At 42.1% G+C, this 20,881-nt stretch overlaps 1 protein-coding gene across 16 annotated transcripts in view; it reads left to right on the top strand.

The window, feature by feature from the left end:
- The window catches only part of BICRA (BRD4 interacting chromatin remodeling complex associated protein), a 112,605-nt gene extending 93,715 nt beyond the window's left edge, over window positions 1–18,890 (top strand). For 8 of the 16 annotated variants that reach the window (XM_043534497.1, XM_043534500.1, XM_037884289.2 and 5 more), the window contains 8 exons: window positions 748–949; window positions 2,550–2,677; window positions 3,207–3,332; window positions 3,732–3,793; window positions 4,892–5,040; window positions 7,192–7,286; window positions 8,093–8,195; window positions 9,430–18,890. In XM_043534497.1, coding sequence (XP_043390432.1) covers window positions 748–949; window positions 2,550–2,677; window positions 3,207–3,332; window positions 3,732–3,793; window positions 4,892–5,040; window positions 7,192–7,286; window positions 8,093–8,195; window positions 9,430–10,631 — 2,067 coding nt within the window. In that variant the 3' untranslated portion in view covers window positions 10,632–18,890. The remainder of the gene's footprint in view (window positions 1–747; window positions 950–2,549; window positions 2,678–3,206; window positions 3,333–3,731; window positions 3,794–4,891; window positions 5,041–7,191; window positions 7,287–8,092; window positions 8,196–9,429) is intronic. The other 8 variants (XM_043534503.1, XM_043534499.1, XM_037884290.2 and 5 more) reach the window with 4 other exon arrangements.
- The last annotated feature ends 1,991 nt before the right edge of the window (window positions 18,891–20,881 follow it).

The following is a 20,881-nucleotide window of genomic DNA, read 5'->3' as shown; positions in this document are numbered from 1 at the left end:
AGGGCTCCAGCTGTCCGCCCCTTTGGGGTGTAGTCACTGTAGTGGGCCACTTACATCAGCGGAAGCACCATTGTAGTGTAGACATTGACATAATTAGGTCATTGTAAGCTGCCTTATGTTGACCTAACTATAGTGTAGACCAAGTCTAAGTATTAGTACTTCGAACTTTGAGCCCTGGAGTTGTAGGTCCCAATCCATTCCCATTCATGTTAATCGGTTGATTCCCATTAACTTCAGTGAGAGTTGGCTCAGGCCTTATGTCTAAGACAGCATCAGACAAATTCTTTACAATCCACATTCCAAATATTGTCTTTACTGTCACTTTATCTGCAGGGGAAAGGGGAGCCAAACTCAATTTTTTAAAAAACTGCATATTAGAAATAAATTTCCCTTGAAAGGACTTAGTCTGGGATCAAGTCTGCTGTATTTCAAGCACACAGGGCATGTTCATGGGATTTTAAATTCTTGTTGCTGACAGACCCGGAGATTCCCACTGCAAAGCAAAGACCTTTTTTGTTTCCTTTACATTCACCGCCTAACTCTGTGAGATCCTGGGGCTATAGGATGGAAGCCAGTGGACTGTGTTGGAAACATGAGAGCAAGGGAGGGTCCCTTTCTTCCCATGTTTTGCTGTTGGGTAGAAATATTTACGGTACATAGCAGATTAAAAAGGAAGGTAAAAGGATAAAATGTACCAAAAGATGGTGCTAGGGCATCTTTTCAGCCTCTGTCATTTATCCAACCCAGGTGCCCCAGGGGATTATCCTGCAAACGAAACACCAGACTTCCACCAGCCAGGTGTCATCAGCTCTGAGCCACTTCAGCAGTCAGCCTTCATCTGTCCTGGTTAGCAGCCAAGGACAGTCAGTAGCAGTGACAGCAACGCAAGCACCAGTCCACAGCCACCCATCTGTCCCTGCTGCAGTCCAGCCTTCTACTGCAGGTTCGGGTGAGGTGGCTCCCGTTCTTGGGAAGGGCCAAGTACAAGGAGGGAGTGGGAGGAGGTGGTGGTATTGGAGGAGGGCAGCCGGCATAGCTCGCAGCACTGCTGCAGCAGACATCGGTGTTGATCGAAACAAAACAACATCAACGTGTAAGCTGCTAAAGCCATGCCTCGTGCGTGCTCAGAGAGGGGAAGGGGAAATTCTGTTACATTTCTGTTGGACTTTCAGCTTCCTCTTTCTCCCCATTTTTTCCCCTCCACACTTCAAAATGCATATACAATAAGAAAAGTTATTCTAAAAATGATGTTCGGAAGTTCATCATCTTTCTCTCTAGGGGCCTGATTCTGTGAGCTGCTGAGTGCCCTCAAATTTCATTGAAGTCCAAGGGCCAAATGCTGCTCTCATTCACAGAGTATAAATCTGAAGTAACTCAGCTGCTTGGGGGCCAACATGGTGGAGCAGATATGGGCCCTGGTTGGAGAGTCAAGACATCCTTAATACCAGTTCTGCTACTCACCTTCTGTGTTGCTTTGGCCAAGACACTCACCTCTTTCAGCAGCCAGTTCTCCATCTGAAAAACAGGAATAATTATATTTACCTTCTTGTGTAAAGCTCTTTGAGATCTATGGGTGAAATTCACTCCATGCTAAAGGCTAGTTTAGGGTCAGTGCAGCACTTAATTCTCATTTAAACCCTAGTTTAAAAATTTAAGTGGGACTTAAATCATGTGCAGGCCTTATGCTCGTCCGCTATACAGGGATGAATTTTAGACTACAGGTGCTCTGTATTTCTCTTCCCCCCCCCCCCCACCCCATGTTTACTTATTTAGATTTATACACTGTGCCTGTCAGTTATTTTAGGCACCTATCAGCTGCTTCCATGCATTTTCACAAACGGGAAATCAATAAAGTTTTTAATGTTATGCCCATGGTACACTGAACAAACTAATCTGAGGTACTGAAAAAAAGTCCACATATTTTCATTTGTTAAAAAAGAAAGGAAAAAAATACATATTTACAGTGTGGTGGTATTTTGATTTTCAGTCACTCTCTGCTCTGCTGGCAGTAATGATTTTTGCATGGGTATAAAACTAAGATTTTTCCCACTTGTAGTTGTTAAGATCCCCTGGTGCATGTCTCAAGAGTAGAGGTGGTTAGCCCTGGTGTCCTGATAATTGCATTCTGCTTCCCTACAATCCCCTGCATTAGTATTCAATTTAATTAGGTGGTGGTCTTTTTCACTTCCGTTGCTGCCCTGTTGTGGAGTGTTGCTGTGTGCTGTTAAACAGCTGGCAGAGGTGGTTGCATTTCAGTGACAGCTGAAGTAGTGGGCAAAATTTTCAAAAGCACATAAGTCATTTAGATGCCTTTGAAAATTTTCCCAATACCTCTAAAGAAAGAAGTACTTGTGGCACCTTAGAGACTAACCACAAGTACTCCTTTTCTTTTTGCGGATACAGACTAACATGGCTGCTACTCTGAAACCCAGTACCTCTAGATAGTCTATAAAGATTCTTCAAGGTGGAATATGCTGCAGGAATCCAAGACATGTTGCTATTGTTGTTTAAACTTGGATTTCGTTTTAAAATCTGCTTATATTTCCTAGGTATAGCTGCTCCAGTTCCTGCAGAGAGTAAAACATTTTCCAGTGGCTCCACAGCTGTTTCTGGGGGGAAAGTGACTACAGTGCCAGGGAAACCAGGAACACCTCTTGCCGTACAGCAGCCAGTTCAGGTGAGAGCTTCATTTTTAATGCTTCTTCACAGTAGTTTGTCCATTTCAAGGATGAACAAAACTTAGTGAGTTTCACTCCAGGTTTGTTCTTTTTGTGCGGGAAGAAGGAATTAAGTTTCAGAAACCATTTGACTTTGGCATATAATTATTTGATTTTATAAGTACTATGAATTCTTAAACAAAAAGAAAACAAATAATTATCCCTATTAATATTAATTAGACCATTGGGGAAGAGAGCTTTGTTCCTCTTCCTTGAGGGAATTAATGTGCTTCCCAATTTATTTAATGGCATGCAAATACTGTTGGGATGTACATTCTAGAAGTGCAAGTTAAAATAATTACGCATCAAAAAAGATTTATTCGTAGATGTTTGCATATCAACACTAAGGAATTCCATCCTAAGTCATTTCACTGATGACTGACATCCTCTTGGCGAGTAGTTTCTTGCTGTGTGTTTTGGTAATCAATTTGTAGTCATTACATTCATATTGGAATGCCAAATAAAAGAGATCCTTTGTTTCTTCTGCAGGCCAAGCCTGGAGTGATTAGCTCCATCTCTGGCCTGAATCTTGGAAAAGGTCCCTTGCAGATCCAAGTAGTTGGGAAAGGATTATCACAACTCATGCCCTCAGTCCCAGTCCAATCCCAGCAGCAGGTGAGTTCACACAAATGTTTATTTCCTTCAAATAATAGCTCAATTTTATTTTATTTTTTACTATTCTATCAGTGAGGAATTTCAAAAGGAAGCTGTATGTTTTCTGCTACCTGAAAGCTGCCATGTTTAAAGTGAGCAAAGCTGTTTTTGTTAGACTCGTCAGCAAGAATTATCCCTTTTTTTCTGCACTTTGTCCAGAATCTCCAAAATCATCTAACTGATTTCCTCCAGCCTACAATCCCATTTTATTCTCCAATTTCCTTGTACTAATTTACTGAACAGAAAGAGTTCTCTCTAATGTGAGCTGGATGGTTCCTCTGTTAGTTCATCATTCTCTGCAGAGTAAAACTAATCTATTGATTACTCATTCCTTTCATATGCATTTTTTTTTCTTACCAGTATGATAGTAAGCTTGGAAGTCTGAAAAAAACTCCTACACTACAGCCCAGCAAAGAAGCTTGGTAAGTGTTTGCCAGAGAGCGTGTGTTAGAGGCTAAGAAGTTAAAGAAAGCAGTGTACGGGTAACAGTAACATTACATGCATAGTAAGGTTAAAGTTTAACAGACTATTCTGCATCTGTGTTAGCTTTGGAGTCATGCAGTGTTGTGCATCGTAATCCACTCTATTGGGGAGGAAGCATGATACTTTATCATGGCATGGCAATTCTTGGTAACATAGCATGCCCTTCAGTGCCTCTCCAGAGGGCCCCATGGGTGACACTGGTCGAATGTACATTTCACACTGAAGAGAATAATTCTTCCAGAATTTTGCTGTGGTTCTTTTCCTGTATGGTCAATCATTCTTCTTTCTCTCTGATTGCACTCATTCTCCTTTTGTGTTAGTGTGTTTAGCATGTGCATACACACGCACACACATGCACCTATAACATAGCCAGCTGTGTATTACGCTGCTTTCGTTTATATCCATGTCTGCACATAGTACTTCACACATGCACAGCAGACCACATTCCATCACTGCCCATTTTAGCTCAACCAACTTTATTGTTAGTGTCAGGAGGATGAGACTATTTAACTTGAAGATAAATTACATTTTCCTTAATTAGTAAAACTGTGTAGTAATATAATTTGAAGGCTCCCAGGGGGCACTTCTATAATTGAGTTATAGGATGTCTGAGTCACATTCCATGTATCAAAAGAACCTTTCACCTGTTCTATGATCCTCTTGCTGCTGCCCAGAAATCTCACAAGATGCTATATAATTCAGTTATGAGTGCCCTTTGGCAACCATAAAACTACATACAGTATTAGCAGTGATCAGTAATATTGTGTGTGGGTGTGTTCCTCATGTGTGCACATATGTGTATTTCATGTTCCACACATATAAAACTCATTTTCTGCAGACAGAGAAGATAAGCCATAGAGCACCTCTGTATATCATGCTTCAGTCACTGCAAACAGCCTATATATATTGGAAGGAGGAGCAATTAGAATTTCAACCACTCAGCATAATGCTTTTATAGCTATCTCTGCTTTTGAGTCTGTGATTTCCATACACTTTGTACAACTGTCTGACTTGTCCTTTGTTGTTGTTTTTTTTAGTTTCTTGGAACAGTTACATAAACATCAGGGAGCAGTGTTGCACCCTGACTATAAAACTTCATTCCGATCATTTGAAGATGCCTTACAAAGGCTTCTACCCTATCATGTCTACCAGGGGATGCTTCCCTCTACCCACGACTACAGAAAGGGTAAGTTCAGCTGTGTATACAATGAAGGATGATAACTAGTAGTTCTAGAACTATAGAAAAGTGTTTTAAACTTAGCAGGGCTTAGCTAAGCAACAGAATGGAGGTGGGCCTAACCCTCAGGAAGTAAACTGAGGCCTCTTCGTCTGATGTTGGCAAGAGAGAGATCACGGTTGGTGGGTCACGGGGAAAAATGGATTTGTCCAGCCGTGAAAAGAAAGAAGTAAGCTGCTCTGCTTTCACTCCAGAAAAAAGATAAAATCCGCAAAACCTTAATAAACTTCCTGGAACCACATGTTTGAAATCTGGCAGTGTCTCAGCCCTTTAATCTTTCAAAGCTAGATAAACTGAGTTCCATCACAGGCTTCAGTGTGTGGAGCTTTTGGATGAGACATTAAAAAAAGAGTCCTTGTCTGCTTATTAAGGCCACTAATGATCCCTTAGGGTTTTTCATAAGAATTGGAGTTTACCCTTGTATCCTTGGTCAAAATTTCTCTTTCCCCTGTTGCTGCTTTGCTGTTCACCATCTTCCACCCCAGAAGTGGCAGGATTTCATAGCTTCCAAGGCCAGAAAGGACCCTTGTGCTCCTCTAGTCTGATCTGTATAACACAGACCATAGAACTTCCCCCAAACTAATTTTAGGAGTGCTGTGCATAGTTTGTAAAAGACCCCTTGAGCATCCAGGCATTGTATAAGAGAAAATGACGAGTAGTTTTAATACAGAGTGCTGTACACTTTCAAAGTTTATTATAAACATTAAGTAACAATTTTAAACTCACTCACTTTATCTGTGTGGTATATGTGCCTTATGAAGTTTTCCACATTACCAGTTTGTGCAGGGAGTTCAACCTCTTCTTCCCATGTAGTGGTATCGTTCTTCTCTTTGCGAGGAGTATTACCTCGCCCACCGTGTTTCTCTAATGTCCTGGTACCAGTACAGCTACAACAATACTGCATAGTGCTTTGTGAGGAGTGTCATTCTTTATTTATTTCCGCTAAGAAAAATGATCAAGCTATTTATTATAATGTGCATTTGAAGCAGGAAGGATCACTTTCCCTAATGTTAAAATTCAGGAAAAAGCATTTTTATATCCATTGTCTGCAGGCTGTGATTTTCTTTTTCTTTCTTTCTTTTTAAATGATATCAGTATGTAAAATAATGAACAGTGTAGAGAATGTGAATCAGGTGCTCTTATTTATCCTCCTATAGCAGAAGAATAAGGGGAGCATTTTATTAAATTGAAAGGCAGTACATTGGAAACTGATAACATACTTTTATGTGCTACGCATAATTAACCTATGGAAATCATTACCACAAGATATGATGGAGGCCAAAAGCTTAGCAGGAGTCAAAGGATTTATCCATGTATATGAATAATGAGAACATCCATGGTTACATTAGACAGGATACAAAATATATTATATGGACATAACCTCTTCTGCTTCAGGGCATAAGCCAGCCACTGACTGAATGGGGGAGGGAGGAGATTAGGAAGAAATTTCCCTATGGGTAAATTAGTCCGTAGTTGTCCTTTTAGGGTGTTTTGTGTCACTTCCACTGAAGCATCTGGTATTGCCCACTGTCAGAGACAGTCTATTGAGCTAGATGGGCCTTTGGTCTGATCCAGTCTGGCAATTCTTGTGTTGCTCAAAACTGTCTGCTGAAGCACTCTTCTACTCCAGATGTCGAGTTGATTCACTGCCTGGCGCTGTACTGCAATCTAGACATACAGCCAGCTCCTGGTCTGGCAATGAGCTGCAGTCACAGCAGGCAAATCCTGAATGTGTAGAGATCGTTTAAAACCACTTGATGTTACATAGAGAAAAATATCTGTTGTCTCAATAGTTCCTTGCCCCTCTAAGCTATGGGACCAATCACATGATCATGTGAACAATTAAAACTAGCCACATACTTTAGGAAGAAACCTAAGCTGACGTGGAAAGCACTTGAAGGAGCAATCACAATTGCTGCTGCTGAGTCCTCTAGTAACACTAGTGTTGATATAGAACGTTAGTCCTGTTTCTGCAGTTACCTTGTCATATAAAATGTGTTTCAGTGAATGGAGACTTTCCTTTCAGACCTAACGAGATAGCCCCAGCAATGCCTGTATACAAAAAAACAAACAGCCTTCTTTCTTTACCTCTTCTTTTAGTAGATGAAGAGTTTGAAACAGTGTCCACCCAACTGCTGAAACGCACACAAGCTATGTTGAACAAATACCGCCTGCTGCTCTTAGAGGAGTCTCGGGTAAGATTGGCCTTTATGCGCTACTATGCTCAATGGTATAATGGTCAGCATGGTTATTGGTCTGCTCTAATCTATCCTATGCATTTGTAATGAGAGTTTAAATTGCAGTTTCACTTACAAAATATGACTATGCTGAAGTATAAGGGCTCAATCCTGCACTGTTGAAGTCAGTGGGAGCTTTTCACTTGGTTTCAGTGAGAATAGGATCAAGCTGTAAGTAGGGGAGACTGGGGAAAAGGCTTTTACCTTTGGGAGGAATGCATCACAACTACGTACAGTAATGTTTTATTTTACTTTTAAATTGAAACAGGACATTTCAATTTAAAAGTAAAATAAAACATTAACTTACGTAGGTTCCTTCCAGTCCTATGATTCTATGATTAGCGAGGGGTAATTTTCCAGCAAGCCTGGAATTTTTTTTTTAATGGGGACAGGAATGCTTGGTCACCCCAGAAATATGACACATTAACTTATATTACAAGTTTATATTAAAATTGAGACTCCTTATCTGTGCTGTAAGAGAGGCAGAGATTCCATACTATAAACCACTACCCAAAAGCCCTTCCCAAATGTCTACGTGAGGAAAAGTGCTTTCCAGTGCATGGGTAAGACTTGTGCCAGCTCTATGAGAACAAGCACTATTCAGTGACATGTCAAGGTAATTCACCATTGTGTTTGTGCTTGGTTCCCTAAAGCAGAAGCTGGAGAGGCTTGTAGGTTAGGATTGGATCCCTAATTTCTGTACTGTGGTTACTGTGCCTTTCTTTTCCTCCACCTCTCACCTGTTTTTCATTTTTGGTCTGCAGAGAGTCAGCCCTTCTGCAGAGATGGTGATGATCGATCGAATGTTTATTCAGGAAGAAAAGACCATGTTGGCTCTTGATAAACAGCTAGCAAAGGAGAAACCAGGTTGGAGAGACATTATTTCTATCCGTGCACCTCACTTATTCATATGCTGCTCCTCCCACCTCTCCCTTTTAGAAACTAGACAAGGTATTTTCCTACCTTTTTAAGTTACTACGGCAGGAGTGGAAAACTTGTAAACCAGTGAGCTGTCCCGTGCCAGCTCTCAGGCAACTTCATCTGAATACAGAGGGGTCGGTCTACAGAGACTGCAAGTCCCATTTTACAATACTTCTGTATGATCTGAGTGGAAGGCTGCTCAGAGCAAGATTGAGCAGTGTGTGTTGGGTTCTGTAGGCGCCTCCATCTGTCCCACTGTATCAAAGAAGTCAATGGCTGCAGTCTTCTCCATTTTATACAAATTAGGTGCAGCCTGTAGGCTCCTGATAAATTGCTTACAGGTCTCAAGTGCCCTAATTTTGGGTGCCTTTATACTAATGGGCTTGTGTAAATTTATGGCATCTTTTCACAGTAATATATATTTGCTTGGCTCAACTTGAAAAAGGTGGAAAGAGCCTTGGAACAAGGAGAAAATCTGTGCAGCCTAGAGAAGAAAGAGCAACTAGGCAGTGGTGTCTGTAACATGAACAGCCAAATTACCAGGGCTCTGAAATGGTTCCTGCTGGGCACTCATGATCAAAGGAACACAGGTGGCTTTTTGAATGATTGTGTTCCTCTACTTTGTGTGTTCAGTGAAAGCACATGGGGAAGGCTGAGCCAGCAAGGGACTAAGCCATATAGGAGGCAGAAAGAGAGAAAATTAGCTAAGAGAAAGAGAAGAGGGGCTGAGAAACAGAAGAAGCAGCTAGCAAGGGGGTAAAATTACAGAACAGAAAATAAATCCCAGCTGGAACAGGGTAAGTGTTGATTGTAAAAATTATTTTATTTAATTTTGTTTACAAAAGTAAGGAATTGCTGAGATGCCAAAATGCTCCTTTCTCCTGAAGGAGAGACTGTCTAGCGATTGAAGAAAGGGAGTATGAGTCAGGACTTCAGGGTTTCTAATCCCAGCTCTGGTGGTGATTTGCTGTAAAATAGGGATAAAACTTCCCTTATCTACTATGGGATTTTTTAGGATGAGTTAATTAATTAGGGCAATTGTTAGATGCTAGGGAAAGTCAAGAATTGTTATTAGTTTTATGGTTGACACACACTCTTATTGTTATCATTTTTATCATTGTTATCATGTTATTTCAGTGTGCTGCTTTGGCTGGACTGTGACATTGTGTTTTTGTTGCAGATGAGTATGTTTCATCATCTTCTCGCTCACAGAGCCTCACTTCCTCTCTGGCTCTAGCCTCTGTATCCAGCCTCACCCCAGCTTCTGAGAACCTAAAGGTGCCTCCAGTGCAGACAGCCACCCAGATCCACCCCACCAAATTGGTTATCAAGCACAGCGGCGGCTCCCCTTCTGTCACATGGGCAAAAGCTTCGCCTTCTTTGGATGGAGATGAGGATGCCCTACCCTCAAGGAGCAAGCCCCCAATCAAAACTTATGAGGCACGGAGCCGGATCGGGCTTAAGCTGAAGATCAAGCAGGAGGCTGGTCTCAGCAAGGTGGTGCACAACACTGCCTTGGACCCAGTTCACCAGCCGCCTCCGGTGTGCACAGTCATCAAGACAGCTGACCAGCACTCTTCAGCTGCCACCACCACCACTACCACCACTGCTGGGCAAATGAACGGGACTATTGACCATGTAACCTCAGCGCCTGTGGAGAAAAAGCCCATTGTGACCTACTGCAGACTTCCGCTTCGTAAGACTTACAGAGAGAACGTGGATGCTTTTATAGCAGATAAAGCCACTGATGCCTGTCCGAAGGGAGGCATCCCAAAGGTCGATACGATCCCCAGCACCCTTGTGATCAAGCAGGAGGATGGCTCCAAAGGCGTGATCACCTCTCTCAAAACCCATGAAACCCCAACTGTGGTGGTGGCAGAGAAGAGCAAGCCGGAGGAGAGCTCCAAGCTTCTGTTTTTCAACAGAAGCGATGCCCGTTCTCTGGTGATGCAAGACAGCCTAGCCCCTCCGAAGACCGATGACTCTACCAGTGGCCTTATGAAGGAACTTGCAGAAGTAGAGGATGAGTTTTATCACGGAATGATAAAAACGGAGCCCCCTGACCACAGCTCTGGCTCAGAGCTCACCTGGGAGGTTCCCTTGCCTCCAGCCAAGCGCAGGAAGTCGGAGTCCTTTGATGTGGATAATGCCAGCTTCTCCAGCGACAGCCCCCAGGATGACTCCCTTAATGAGCACCTACAGAGTGCCATTGACAGCATTCTCAACCTGCAGCAACCTCAGACTGGGAGTCAGAACATCCGGACACCCTCCTCCTCTTACAACTCCTCTTCCTCCCCTTTCTCTTCACCTGTCCATCGTACAGACACTTACCTTGCCCCTAATCACAATGGCGGCCTTGGAGCAAGGACGTTGAACAGATAACAGAAAACCAAACAGAGCAGAAACTGAAAAGAAAGCAAGGACCGAAGAAGAAGCTCTTGCTGGTTGAAATGCTCGAGCACCATGGGTGTCAGTGGTGCCGCCTACCCAGAGACCCGGTGGCTCGGGCCTGGCACCAGCAGGAGTGGGGGAAGAGGGTGTCCTAATGATGCTTCCTCCAAGTGTTTATATGATGGGTTTTGGATGTTGTAAAGTACAAGCTGAGGCTGGATTTACAATACACTCGTCTCATCAAATACACCCTATAACGGCAAGTGAGAAGCAACCAGGCGGGTGGGAGGGGATTGATGGGGCCCATAGGTAGTGCTGGCTGTGTAATTTAGGTTCTGTAACAAATTGCTAATTTGAATATCTGATTGATCAGTTTCCCCTCCTCCCGCCCCATCTTAAACTTTGAACAGATTGCAAGTCAAGCCAGTGTGAGGCAAAAGGGGACTCTGCAGGAAATTCCACAGGGGCAAAATTTATTGTTCATTTTTAAGTTATTTCAAGAATCGAGCACGGGCTTGTGGAACCTCTCATTGGTCAACAAAAGGCAAAAAAATAGTCAAGAAAGGAAATGCAAACACTAATCATTAAAAAGAAAGAAAGTTTACAAATCTATATGTTTTACTCCTAAACTTGAAGAGAAACAATTCCCTTGGGAGTAGCTGTGGGTAGGACTAGCAGGAGCAGCACAGGGGAGATGGGGGAAGAGAGGAATATCATGCAGTCATTTAGTCTGAGGGGGGTGGTTACATTGCTTTATGTTGTACTCCATGGCAACCTGATATTTTGGTAGCAACCAGGCAAAGTGTATTCAAGCTGTGTTAGGAGCGAAGCTGGCCTGGCATTTCCCTGCAGCATTCCAAGGCAGGGGGTGTGCTGATAAGAGAACAGGCTGGGGCCAAGGCATCGTGTTGCAGTGTTCTGCTTGGAAGTAGGCAAAGGCAGAAAGCAAAAATGCCAAATGAATGTTTACATGTTTTACATTTCTGCTTTTCATCATTTGTTGTTTAAATGTTTTCTTATACTCTTCTTCCATTATCTCAGTTACCTTCATCTTATTGCTTTCCCATACGGGTCCCCTGTTTCCTTATTAAAGCATAAGGGATGGGGCTTTTTTTATAGTTTGTACTCTTGAGACCCTGTGTCATGACCATCAACCTCCTAAGGAGGACTGGATGGGGCTCCCTTAGGGACCTATCAATGCCTTTTCCTAATCAGTTAGAAGAGGAGACTGTTGAATGATGCAAGGTACTCCTTCCTCTCCATGTTAGCAGCATTGCTAGCCCTGGGCAGTCCGGGATGTGAGAGTATTAGACTGAGTGACAAACCCAAATCATCCTCTTCATAGCAGTGCTAAACACTTTTACTATGCCACCAGGCCCACTTGTCCCCCTGTGTGTTTGTTTTTGATCAGTTCCTGATTTTACTTTTCCTTTAGTTCTTCCCATTCTGGCTCTCGCTCTCTCCACATCCTGCAGGCACTCAAACTCAGAGGCATACAGGGAGGTTTAGAAGCCCTATTAAATTTATATGAGCAGGTGGATGGTGTGATCGATCAGATACCAGGCCTTTTGCTGACAAACTTCCAGTGGCTTTGTCAAGATTTGAGTTCTAACACCTGCCTTGTGCTAAGGATTCCAACCACAGTCTCTTTAGAATTTACACATATACTACTGCTGCCACTTTTCTCTCTAATCCTAGATTTATCAGTTAAATGCTGCCTACTGAAATTAACATCAGGGCGTGTTATAACATTTGTTTCAATGCGCGAGGGCTCTGTCATTCCAGTTCAGTCTTCCTGTTCTCTGATGCGAGCTTATCATCATACTCATGGTCAGTCTCACACCAGGCCAGCACATGGATAATGGTTGAGAACACTGTGATACAGAAAATGCCAGGAAATGTGAGCTGTACTACATCACATTTATTTCACTACAAATAACAGACATAAACCCTTCAGAAAATTTACATTGACTAATACCAGAAACCCTGAGGAGGATCTATTTATTCCCACTCATGCCTTATTATTTTTTTACCCAAATGTGTTGTGACAGTGGAAATACATGGTTTCTTTTCACTGTTCCCCCACTTGGGTGTGTACGTAACCATAACTTAATTGTGTGTATGTAGATGCTGTAACCTGTATGTGTGGCATTCCTCCCATTAGAGCTTTTTCACTGATTTTACCTCCATTTTTTATTGGTGGTAGTAGGAGTTAGGGCTTTGCATCAGTGCCATCAAGTATTTGTGATGTGCCATTAGTCCTGTTTCCTTCAACAGCTTATTGACGTCATTCATTACCACACCATAGGCATGGTATGTACCATACAAATGGATTGCAGTATCAGCACACTACCTGCTTGGAGTCTCTCATGTTGGCAGGCCTCTGCTGCTTTAGATGGGATCCCACAGTTCAATCCAGGATGGGAGAATTGGATTTGTGAGGGAGTGCATCTCCTCTTGCTGGTCTGGAGTGTATGTGTGTAAAGGGGTGTCACTCTGCATAAGGACATCTCCTTTTCCATCAGTAGGCAAGACAGATAATGATCAAAGGTGGAAGCCTGGATAAGGTAATTTTCACTCCACTCCCAGTGCTCTTAGCTGCCCAAAGTGGGGATTAAGAAGTGGTGAAATATCAGGAGAGTAACAATAAATGAACAGGAAGTTAAAATAAATACACAATAGAAATCAACTGGGTGAGAATCTCAGGCTCCCCTAAAATACATTGCTCACAACTGGGTTGATACAACACTCTGCAGTTTTAAGTGTTGTTACAGCCACTGAGGGATTCCCCATCCCAAGTGAAAGTGTGAGCCTGTTTTCTAGCACCTTTTAGTATTTTTGATCCTTTACAGTATTTCTTTCTTCAGTTTCTTCTGTGCACTGAGTTCTATAAATTAATGGGTTTCAATCCTCTTAATAGTTATCTCACCGATTGTATTTTTTTTTTAAAACAGATCCTCCTTTTTGCCTTCAGTGCTGAAATTCCCTTTAGAGAACATCTTCAGAGCAGGGCATTCAGGAGCAGGGCATTCAGAGGAAAACAGGTGTCAGCTACTACCTTGACTGGCAGGCTTACTAAAAAATTGTAACTATGGAAGTAGCACAGAAGTGGCACTTATCTGTGTCCTTTGCTCTTATATACACACACCTCCCACCATATGGCTTGACAGGTAACCTGCAAAACCCAGAGTAGTTCATGAGATAATATAGAATTTTCTGTGTTGTGTGCATATATAAGAGAGAGAGAGAGATCTCACTGAGTGAAAAATCAAACTTAAAAGATTGTAACATTAGCACAGACGTACACTATTCTGATATCAAAGTCTCTCCTGTTACCAGACCTATGGAATTTGCAAAAGTGTCCCTGAGGGAGGGTGGGAAAGGAGGGCAAACATATCTTTGTGAACCTGGAGCCAGGTACCTGCCTGTTGGCATTACCATCCTTTCGGATGATGAAGTAGAGAGTTGGTGAACAGAAGAGGTGAAAAAATTGTCATTGTTATCAGTTAGAGCCATTTGAATTTGGAAGTTTTTCTGCTTATTTTTTTTCCTTAAACCGATTTACAGTTTTACCATCCGCAGCCCACACCCGTAATGAATGCCCTGAATTGCAGCTGCTATCAGACTCCTGTAGAAGGAAGCCTGTTAGCATTGTGTGCTGATTAGCCATAAGGGGCCACCACCTCCTTTATGGAAGTTCAGTGTTTTCTTTTCACAGCAATCCCCACAGCAGGGTTTGAATCTTAAAAGGCACAACCACCACACCAGTCCCTCCACATTTTGGTCTCTCGTATTGTATGCTGGGGTTCAGTATATCCCAATGAATTCCTTCCTACGGCCAAATTGTGGTTCCATTGAAATCAATGGTAAAACTCCCATTCACTGGAAGAGGGACTGGCCTCCTAGAAAGTGTGCCGACTCTGGAGGCATTAGAACTGTGAGTCTGCAAGTGCGCATGTGTCTCTAGTAGTGTTGTTGGGGAGATATTTTGTGAGCATAAAGGCTGCTTCCACAAACCGGGGGGATTAAGATTATACTGGGCCCAGATTCCTCCAAATCTTTAGGCTCAACCTATGTAACATTCCTCTGCCAGCCATCAATGTGCGCAGGTCGTGCCCCAGGAGTCAGAGCAGCTCAGCACCCAGTCAGTGCCTGTCCAGGGTCATAGTATAGTATGTAACCTGAGGAGCCAAGTGAGGGAGTGTCACAGTTCGGGGTTCCTTGGATTCCTTGCTGCAAACAATCCTCACACACTCCTGGGGAGGTTGGCCATCATGTGCTTTATTTACAGTGTACTATACAAGTATTTGATCCCCACAACATAAGCTCTTCTTCAAGTCTTTATCTACTACCAAGAGAGAGAGATCTCACCACTCTGAAATCCTGAGCTCCTTTGCCCTTCCTTCCAGCCTTCCGTCCTGTCTCTCTCTGAACCATCATCAGCAGACAGCTGAATCCCCTTGTTGATTGGTTAACCACCTGGTACTTGATTCATTCGATTTATAGTACCAAGTGCACAGAGTGGTGAGTCAGCCTCAGGATACTCTCGCTCTATCACAGGAGACCCCTGCGTTTGTGTGCGCTGGCATTAGTCACCTGTTGTGAATCTCATTGACCTGCTGCGTCAGTGGGTTCTTTCAGGCTGCAAGTTCTGGATCTTTAGCCCTGTCTATTCTGGCATTACAAGGTTAATCAGTTTTTTAACGTGGCAGGGCAGCCAGGGTGCATGGGCCTATGCTTTGTTAAACCTGTATTGTTAAGGGGGAAAGATAATATTTTAAAAGGTTCTGTTGTAGATTCCTGACTGGGCTGGAGCAGATTTACTGTTTGACACTGTCAACATTGGCCAAACACATTGTTAAACCCCTTTTTGGCCACTACTAAAATTGGTTGCACTGTGACTCTTACGGTTGCCAGAAATTTCCCTAACCTTTCTTCTGTCGTCTCTTTTTTTTTAATTATCATTACTTATTTTTAAAAAGTAGGCCTAAATCCTTTTCCACACATGCAATACCCTCTTACATATTTTAGAGGCTCCAGTTCGTCTCCTGAATGTATGCTTTAAGAGACCGAACTGTTTGGCCTCGTTCTGGGAGTTACCTAATAAGTAGCTGCTTCATATATTTCCAAATCCATGTTATTTTTCCTGCTTTCTGCATGTGAAAAAAGAAACACATGGTCAGGCTGCAGATTAAACACAGGCTACCCCCTTGGCTAATGTCCCAGTGTTTTACCAACAGAACAAGTTAGGCCCAGCAAGTTGTGCTGGAGCTTAGCTGCTTGAGCTCTTGATAGGAAGCCAGATGAACTGCATTCATCCACTAACTATAAATCTTTTATTATTTTTTCTTTTGTTGCTTCCCTTTCTTTCCAAGAAGAAATCATAAATCTAATTTCTGGGGCCTGGGAATTAGCCATAACTGCATTCAAATTCCTACATAGTCTCATACGCTCATTACAAACAGACTTCAAACTCAGTCATTGAGGATATGTGAATGTTTGTAAATCATCACGGTATCTTTTCCTTTCTGGACCAATTTTTGGTGGTTAACATTGTCCTAAAATCTGCAAACTCCATTTAAAATTCAACAGCCTACTCTTGCATTATAGCCCAAGAGACTCAACTAGAAATATAGAAAGTCAGCAACTTTTCTTTTTCACCCTCTGCGAATAGATGTTCAAGATGGCTCAGTACTCAACAGCTCACATTTAGGCATCTCAATGAAATAACTTGATTTTCAAAAATCCTCAACACCCAGCAGGTCCCACTGTTCTGGATGCTGAGGGCTTTTGAAAATCTGGACCCTGTTACTTTCCTCTCTTCCTCTCCTCCTCATTTCTTACTAAAAAGAGGCCTTAAAAGTATTTATATGCCCCTCATTGCTCCACACCAAGAAATATAAAAAGGGGAAAGTAATTCATTTAGAACTCCAGAGGCAGCTATTGCAATTCAGTGGATGGAAGCAAGTATTTTCCAAGAATGAGTTTGGCTTAAAAGCAGTGGGGAAGAGGAATTGTTGTGGCAGGAGGACTGGTGGCTTGAAGCAGTAAGTAATTGGATCCCTTATGTGAACACAAACCTCCTTAAGAAATGTGTGCACTCACTCTTGAGGAGTTTTGAACATACCCAAATCTCCCGTTTTGTTCCTTGTTTTCAATTCTTATAGTTAGTGTTCATTTTGCACAATCATTCTTGCCTCTGCCACCTCCCTGCCAACTCAGTACATGCTCATTAGGTCAAAAATACTCAAGACGTTTTATAAACCAGCATATGTCAGAGTGCATTTAACACTCATAGCTGTGAATGCACTCAACAAAGAGAATAGAAAAGCTTATGCAATCAGGTCCTTCCAGCTGTGAAAGTACAGAATTGACACACATGTTCTAGTCCAGTGGGAGATGAATAGCTGGGAATGGAACGTCACATGCAGGCTCTCTCTTTACCACCTGGCCTTAGTGTCATTTGCACACCTTTTATTAGCTAATCGCTTTTTACCTGTGACAGAAACACTGAAGTCCAACTTTAGTGTTTGTTACCATCCTATTCACTTCCAGCTCCTTTATGCACATAATTGAATGTCCCCATGTTCCCTGAGGTGTTGTCCTTGTTGGAAAACAGCAATATAGGAAAAGACATCACCATTCTTTACACCCCCAAACGATAATTAAAAGACTGCTGGAGAAAGTAGAAAGTTTTGGACAGTGACTGCTCACCCAAACTATTCTTCAACATCAATTTCTTCTTCTTTAACCCTTTACGTGTCTTGTGAAGTAGAAAAAAGTTTGTGTCTTAAGGAAAATTTGCAGTTTAATGAAGACAATTTTTTAGGGGGCATAATTTAACCAAAAATGAAAAATAAAAAGTTACGGTCTACTTTTTTTCTTTGACAAGAGTGTTTTAACATTGGACCATCCACCACTGATGTAGGTTTTTGGATAGTTCTGTATCAGGTCTGTACCTCTGTGCCCACAAGTTTTTCTAATAATATTTTATTAAAAAAAAAAATTAGCAGTGTTGCTTTTCCATTCGCTTCATGCTGTGTAGCAGTTCACAAAACTGCCTGATGAATTTTGCCTTTGTACCAGGTGTATTTTAATTCCTCCATTTGGGAAGCCTTCTCAATCAAACTTTTCAAGGTTTGTTGCTTGTGAACTGCCTTTGATACATTCTGAAGCACTGGTTGTACTTAAGAAGGGAGGTCTCCTGTTTTATCACAGTAGCCTGGGCTTGTTAAAAGACAAGCAAACGGAAGGTGATTGATTTTTTTATTTTTATTGTTATTACTGAGATTTTATTTTTGCGTTTGAACACTGCTCTGTGGCACAGGGCAGGAAGATAAAAAATCCAAGGAGAGAACCCCCTTTTGGATTGGCTTGCAAACACTAGAGGTCAAAGCACTCAGTGGCCCCTCTTAACCCTTCATTTTCTATGATGAGAGGATTGGTTAGGCAGCAATAAGAAATGACAATTCCCAGCCTAAAATATTTGGCGTTTTCTTTTTTATATATACATATATATATATAAAAAAAATGTGTATTAAATTGTTTGGTTTTTGTTTAGTCTCTACTTTTCTTTAATCTAAAAGAAAGTGTGGCTTGGGATCATTAGAGCATTATTTTTTTTCCTTTTTCTGCAAGATGGATAACTTTAAAACCAGAGACTCCCCTTTTGAACAAAGGCTGATGCGCATTGGCTTTCTCACTGTTACGGGGAAGTATACGCGAAAAAAAATTTTATAGCTTCCCAGTATTTTGAAATGAACTTGAAGTGACCATACCTTTTTCTTTTCGCAGCAAGGAGTGGGGTTTTTTTCACCCCTTTTCTGCACATTTTAATTTACACAGTTTTGCAGGGGGACAGCTAACGAGTTTTTACTCTCAGCTGCCCCCTATCCACGTCAGCTTGTTTCTGATGTAGAATTAAGAGGAAGAGGAAATGCAAAAAAAAAACCATGGCAAAAAGTAAATCTGTCATCCCTGACTGTTCATTTCCTCCCCCCAAACCTCCTAAAATAAAGTAACACTTGCAAAAAAGGAGAGGGAAAATTCCCCACCCCTTAACCAAGTAAAACAACCCCCTTTTCTTTCTTGCCCCGCTGGTACCAGTGAACGCTATCACAGTTCGAAACAAAATATAGTACTATAAAATAATTTTGTACTGTATTTATTGTGTATAACAATTTTTTTAAAGAATTATGTACATTTAGTACTTCTGTGTAAATTAAATTGCTCTTCTTTTTAAATACTGTATACAAATTGTTTTGTGTTTCTTTCCAAAGACCTTTAGAATACAGTTTTGAAATATGCAAATGAGCTCTTGACTTTAGATGGCTCGTTTATTATTATTTGTATTACTGTAGCCTTTATTTGTAGTGCTTTTGCTTAGCAAGACAGTCTGATGTTTTTCCCTTTTGCAAACCACTGTAAACAAGTTAAGCCTTTATATCTTATAAGTACATGTAGGAACCTGATCACAACCCAGCTGGTTACAAACATGACCCAACATTTCTGTCTGAGGAAATACGGTTAAGGGATATTCTGCCTCACAGTTTGGAACCATGACCCCAGTCGGATCCTCACAAGCATATTCTTGGTTTCTCTCTGGGCCTCACGGTTTTCAGTGAGGCAGTGTGGCTTCACATGGGTGTATGCGTGTGCTTGTATAAGTCTGGTTGTAAGATGAGGGTCCATCTTTGTAACCAGGTTGGATTATAAATTAGATCCTGAGCATAGCAATATTTGGGTTTCTCACAATCTTGTAGTGCTCATGGTGTGTTACAAATCTGGCTCCCGCAGCAGCAAGAATGAGACTAGTCACTCAATGGGGCTTACATCTCCACCTTGTGCGGTCATCTTACACCAGTGCGAAGTGAGTGTGAAATGACTGCACCAGATGCCAGGGCAATGGAGAATCAAGCCGGATCATTTCTAACCCTAGTACTTATTAAACAGGGTCTTGGCCTTGGAAAGTTGTGAGCAGAAAAGAATTGATACATTAATAACCATAGTAAGGTCTGCAGGCTTGGGCTTGAAGGCTGGGGTTCAAAAGAGCCTCAGGTTAGACTCCCAGTTAATTTTCATGGAATTTGGACTCCTCTAGAAGCCCCCAACTTAAATGTTTTTTGAGGTCCTGTTGGCTTGCTTTTCCCATCTGCCCACCCTGCCCCATCCCAGGGTATGGAGATATCCCATTGTACGATGGTTGTAGCTTATTGCTTCGTTACATTTTGGCATGGCTGGACATACTGGAGGATTCTAGACATACCAACAGAAAGGGCCTCTCTGCAACCCTTGATTTGCTGGCCTCTGCTGCACCTTTCTGCATTTCCAGCAGGGTTTGAAAGTCATTACCGTCTCATGGCTGTTCAGCAAACTGTGTGGAATAAGGGTGTGCTTTTTGTCTCTGCAAGTGCCATCAGATTTGGCACCTAGAACTGAAGGAAACTTCCATCAAATGGCTTTTTGGTCAAACAACTTTGGGTGGGGTGAGGGGTGTTTTCATCAAATTTTCAGGTTTTAACTGGGAAAAATATTGGTTTTTCAACATAACCCTGAAATGCTTAAAACCAAAATTGCTTTAATTGAAATTTTTTTGCGGGGGAAAAAAGTAATTTCCCATCCAGCTCTATTGGCATTTTCAGTGGTTAGCCAAACCCTAAAAGGTGTGCAGCCCTTATGGGGCTATGGTCCATGACTTGAGCTCTTGGAGTTTGTCTCCACTGCATTTTAAAACAGTCAGCAGCAAGTCTCGGAGCCCAGGTCTACAGACTCGGGCTTGCACTATGACAGTAAACACAGCTGTGTAGACGTTTGGGCTTGGTGTGGAGCTCGAGCCCTGAACTCCCCCACCCGCCTCAGGTATCGGAGCCTGGGCTCCAGCCCGAGCCTGAGTGTCTACACAGCTGTTTTTAGTGCTGCAGCGTGAAACCCACAAGCCTGAGTGGGTGGACCTAGGATCTGAAAGTCACTGCCATAGGTTTTAAAGTGCATGTTGATATACACTTAGGTGCAACCAGAATATATATTTGTGCTGGTTGTTTTCACCCACTGTAAATAAATCCACCTTAAACATATACATTTTATACATTTTTTAATTAGGTGCTCATTTCAGCTGCTGAGATTCCAGGAAGCAGAAAATTCACAGTTTCGACATCTAAAAGCATTCATCATCTTGGAAACAGCTTATCAGTAACCCCTCGTAGCCACAAAGGGCTGAGCAACACATTCCCCACCCCGCTCCC

Source organism: Chelonia mydas, chromosome 23 (genome assembly GCF_015237465.2).
Source record: "Chelonia mydas isolate rCheMyd1 chromosome 23, rCheMyd1.pri.v2, whole genome shotgun sequence".
Taxonomy (NCBI): domain Eukaryota; kingdom Metazoa; phylum Chordata; order Testudines; family Cheloniidae; genus Chelonia; species Chelonia mydas.
The sequence above is the reverse complement of the archived record's forward strand: the minus strand, read 5'-3'. Positions and strand labels throughout refer to the sequence as shown.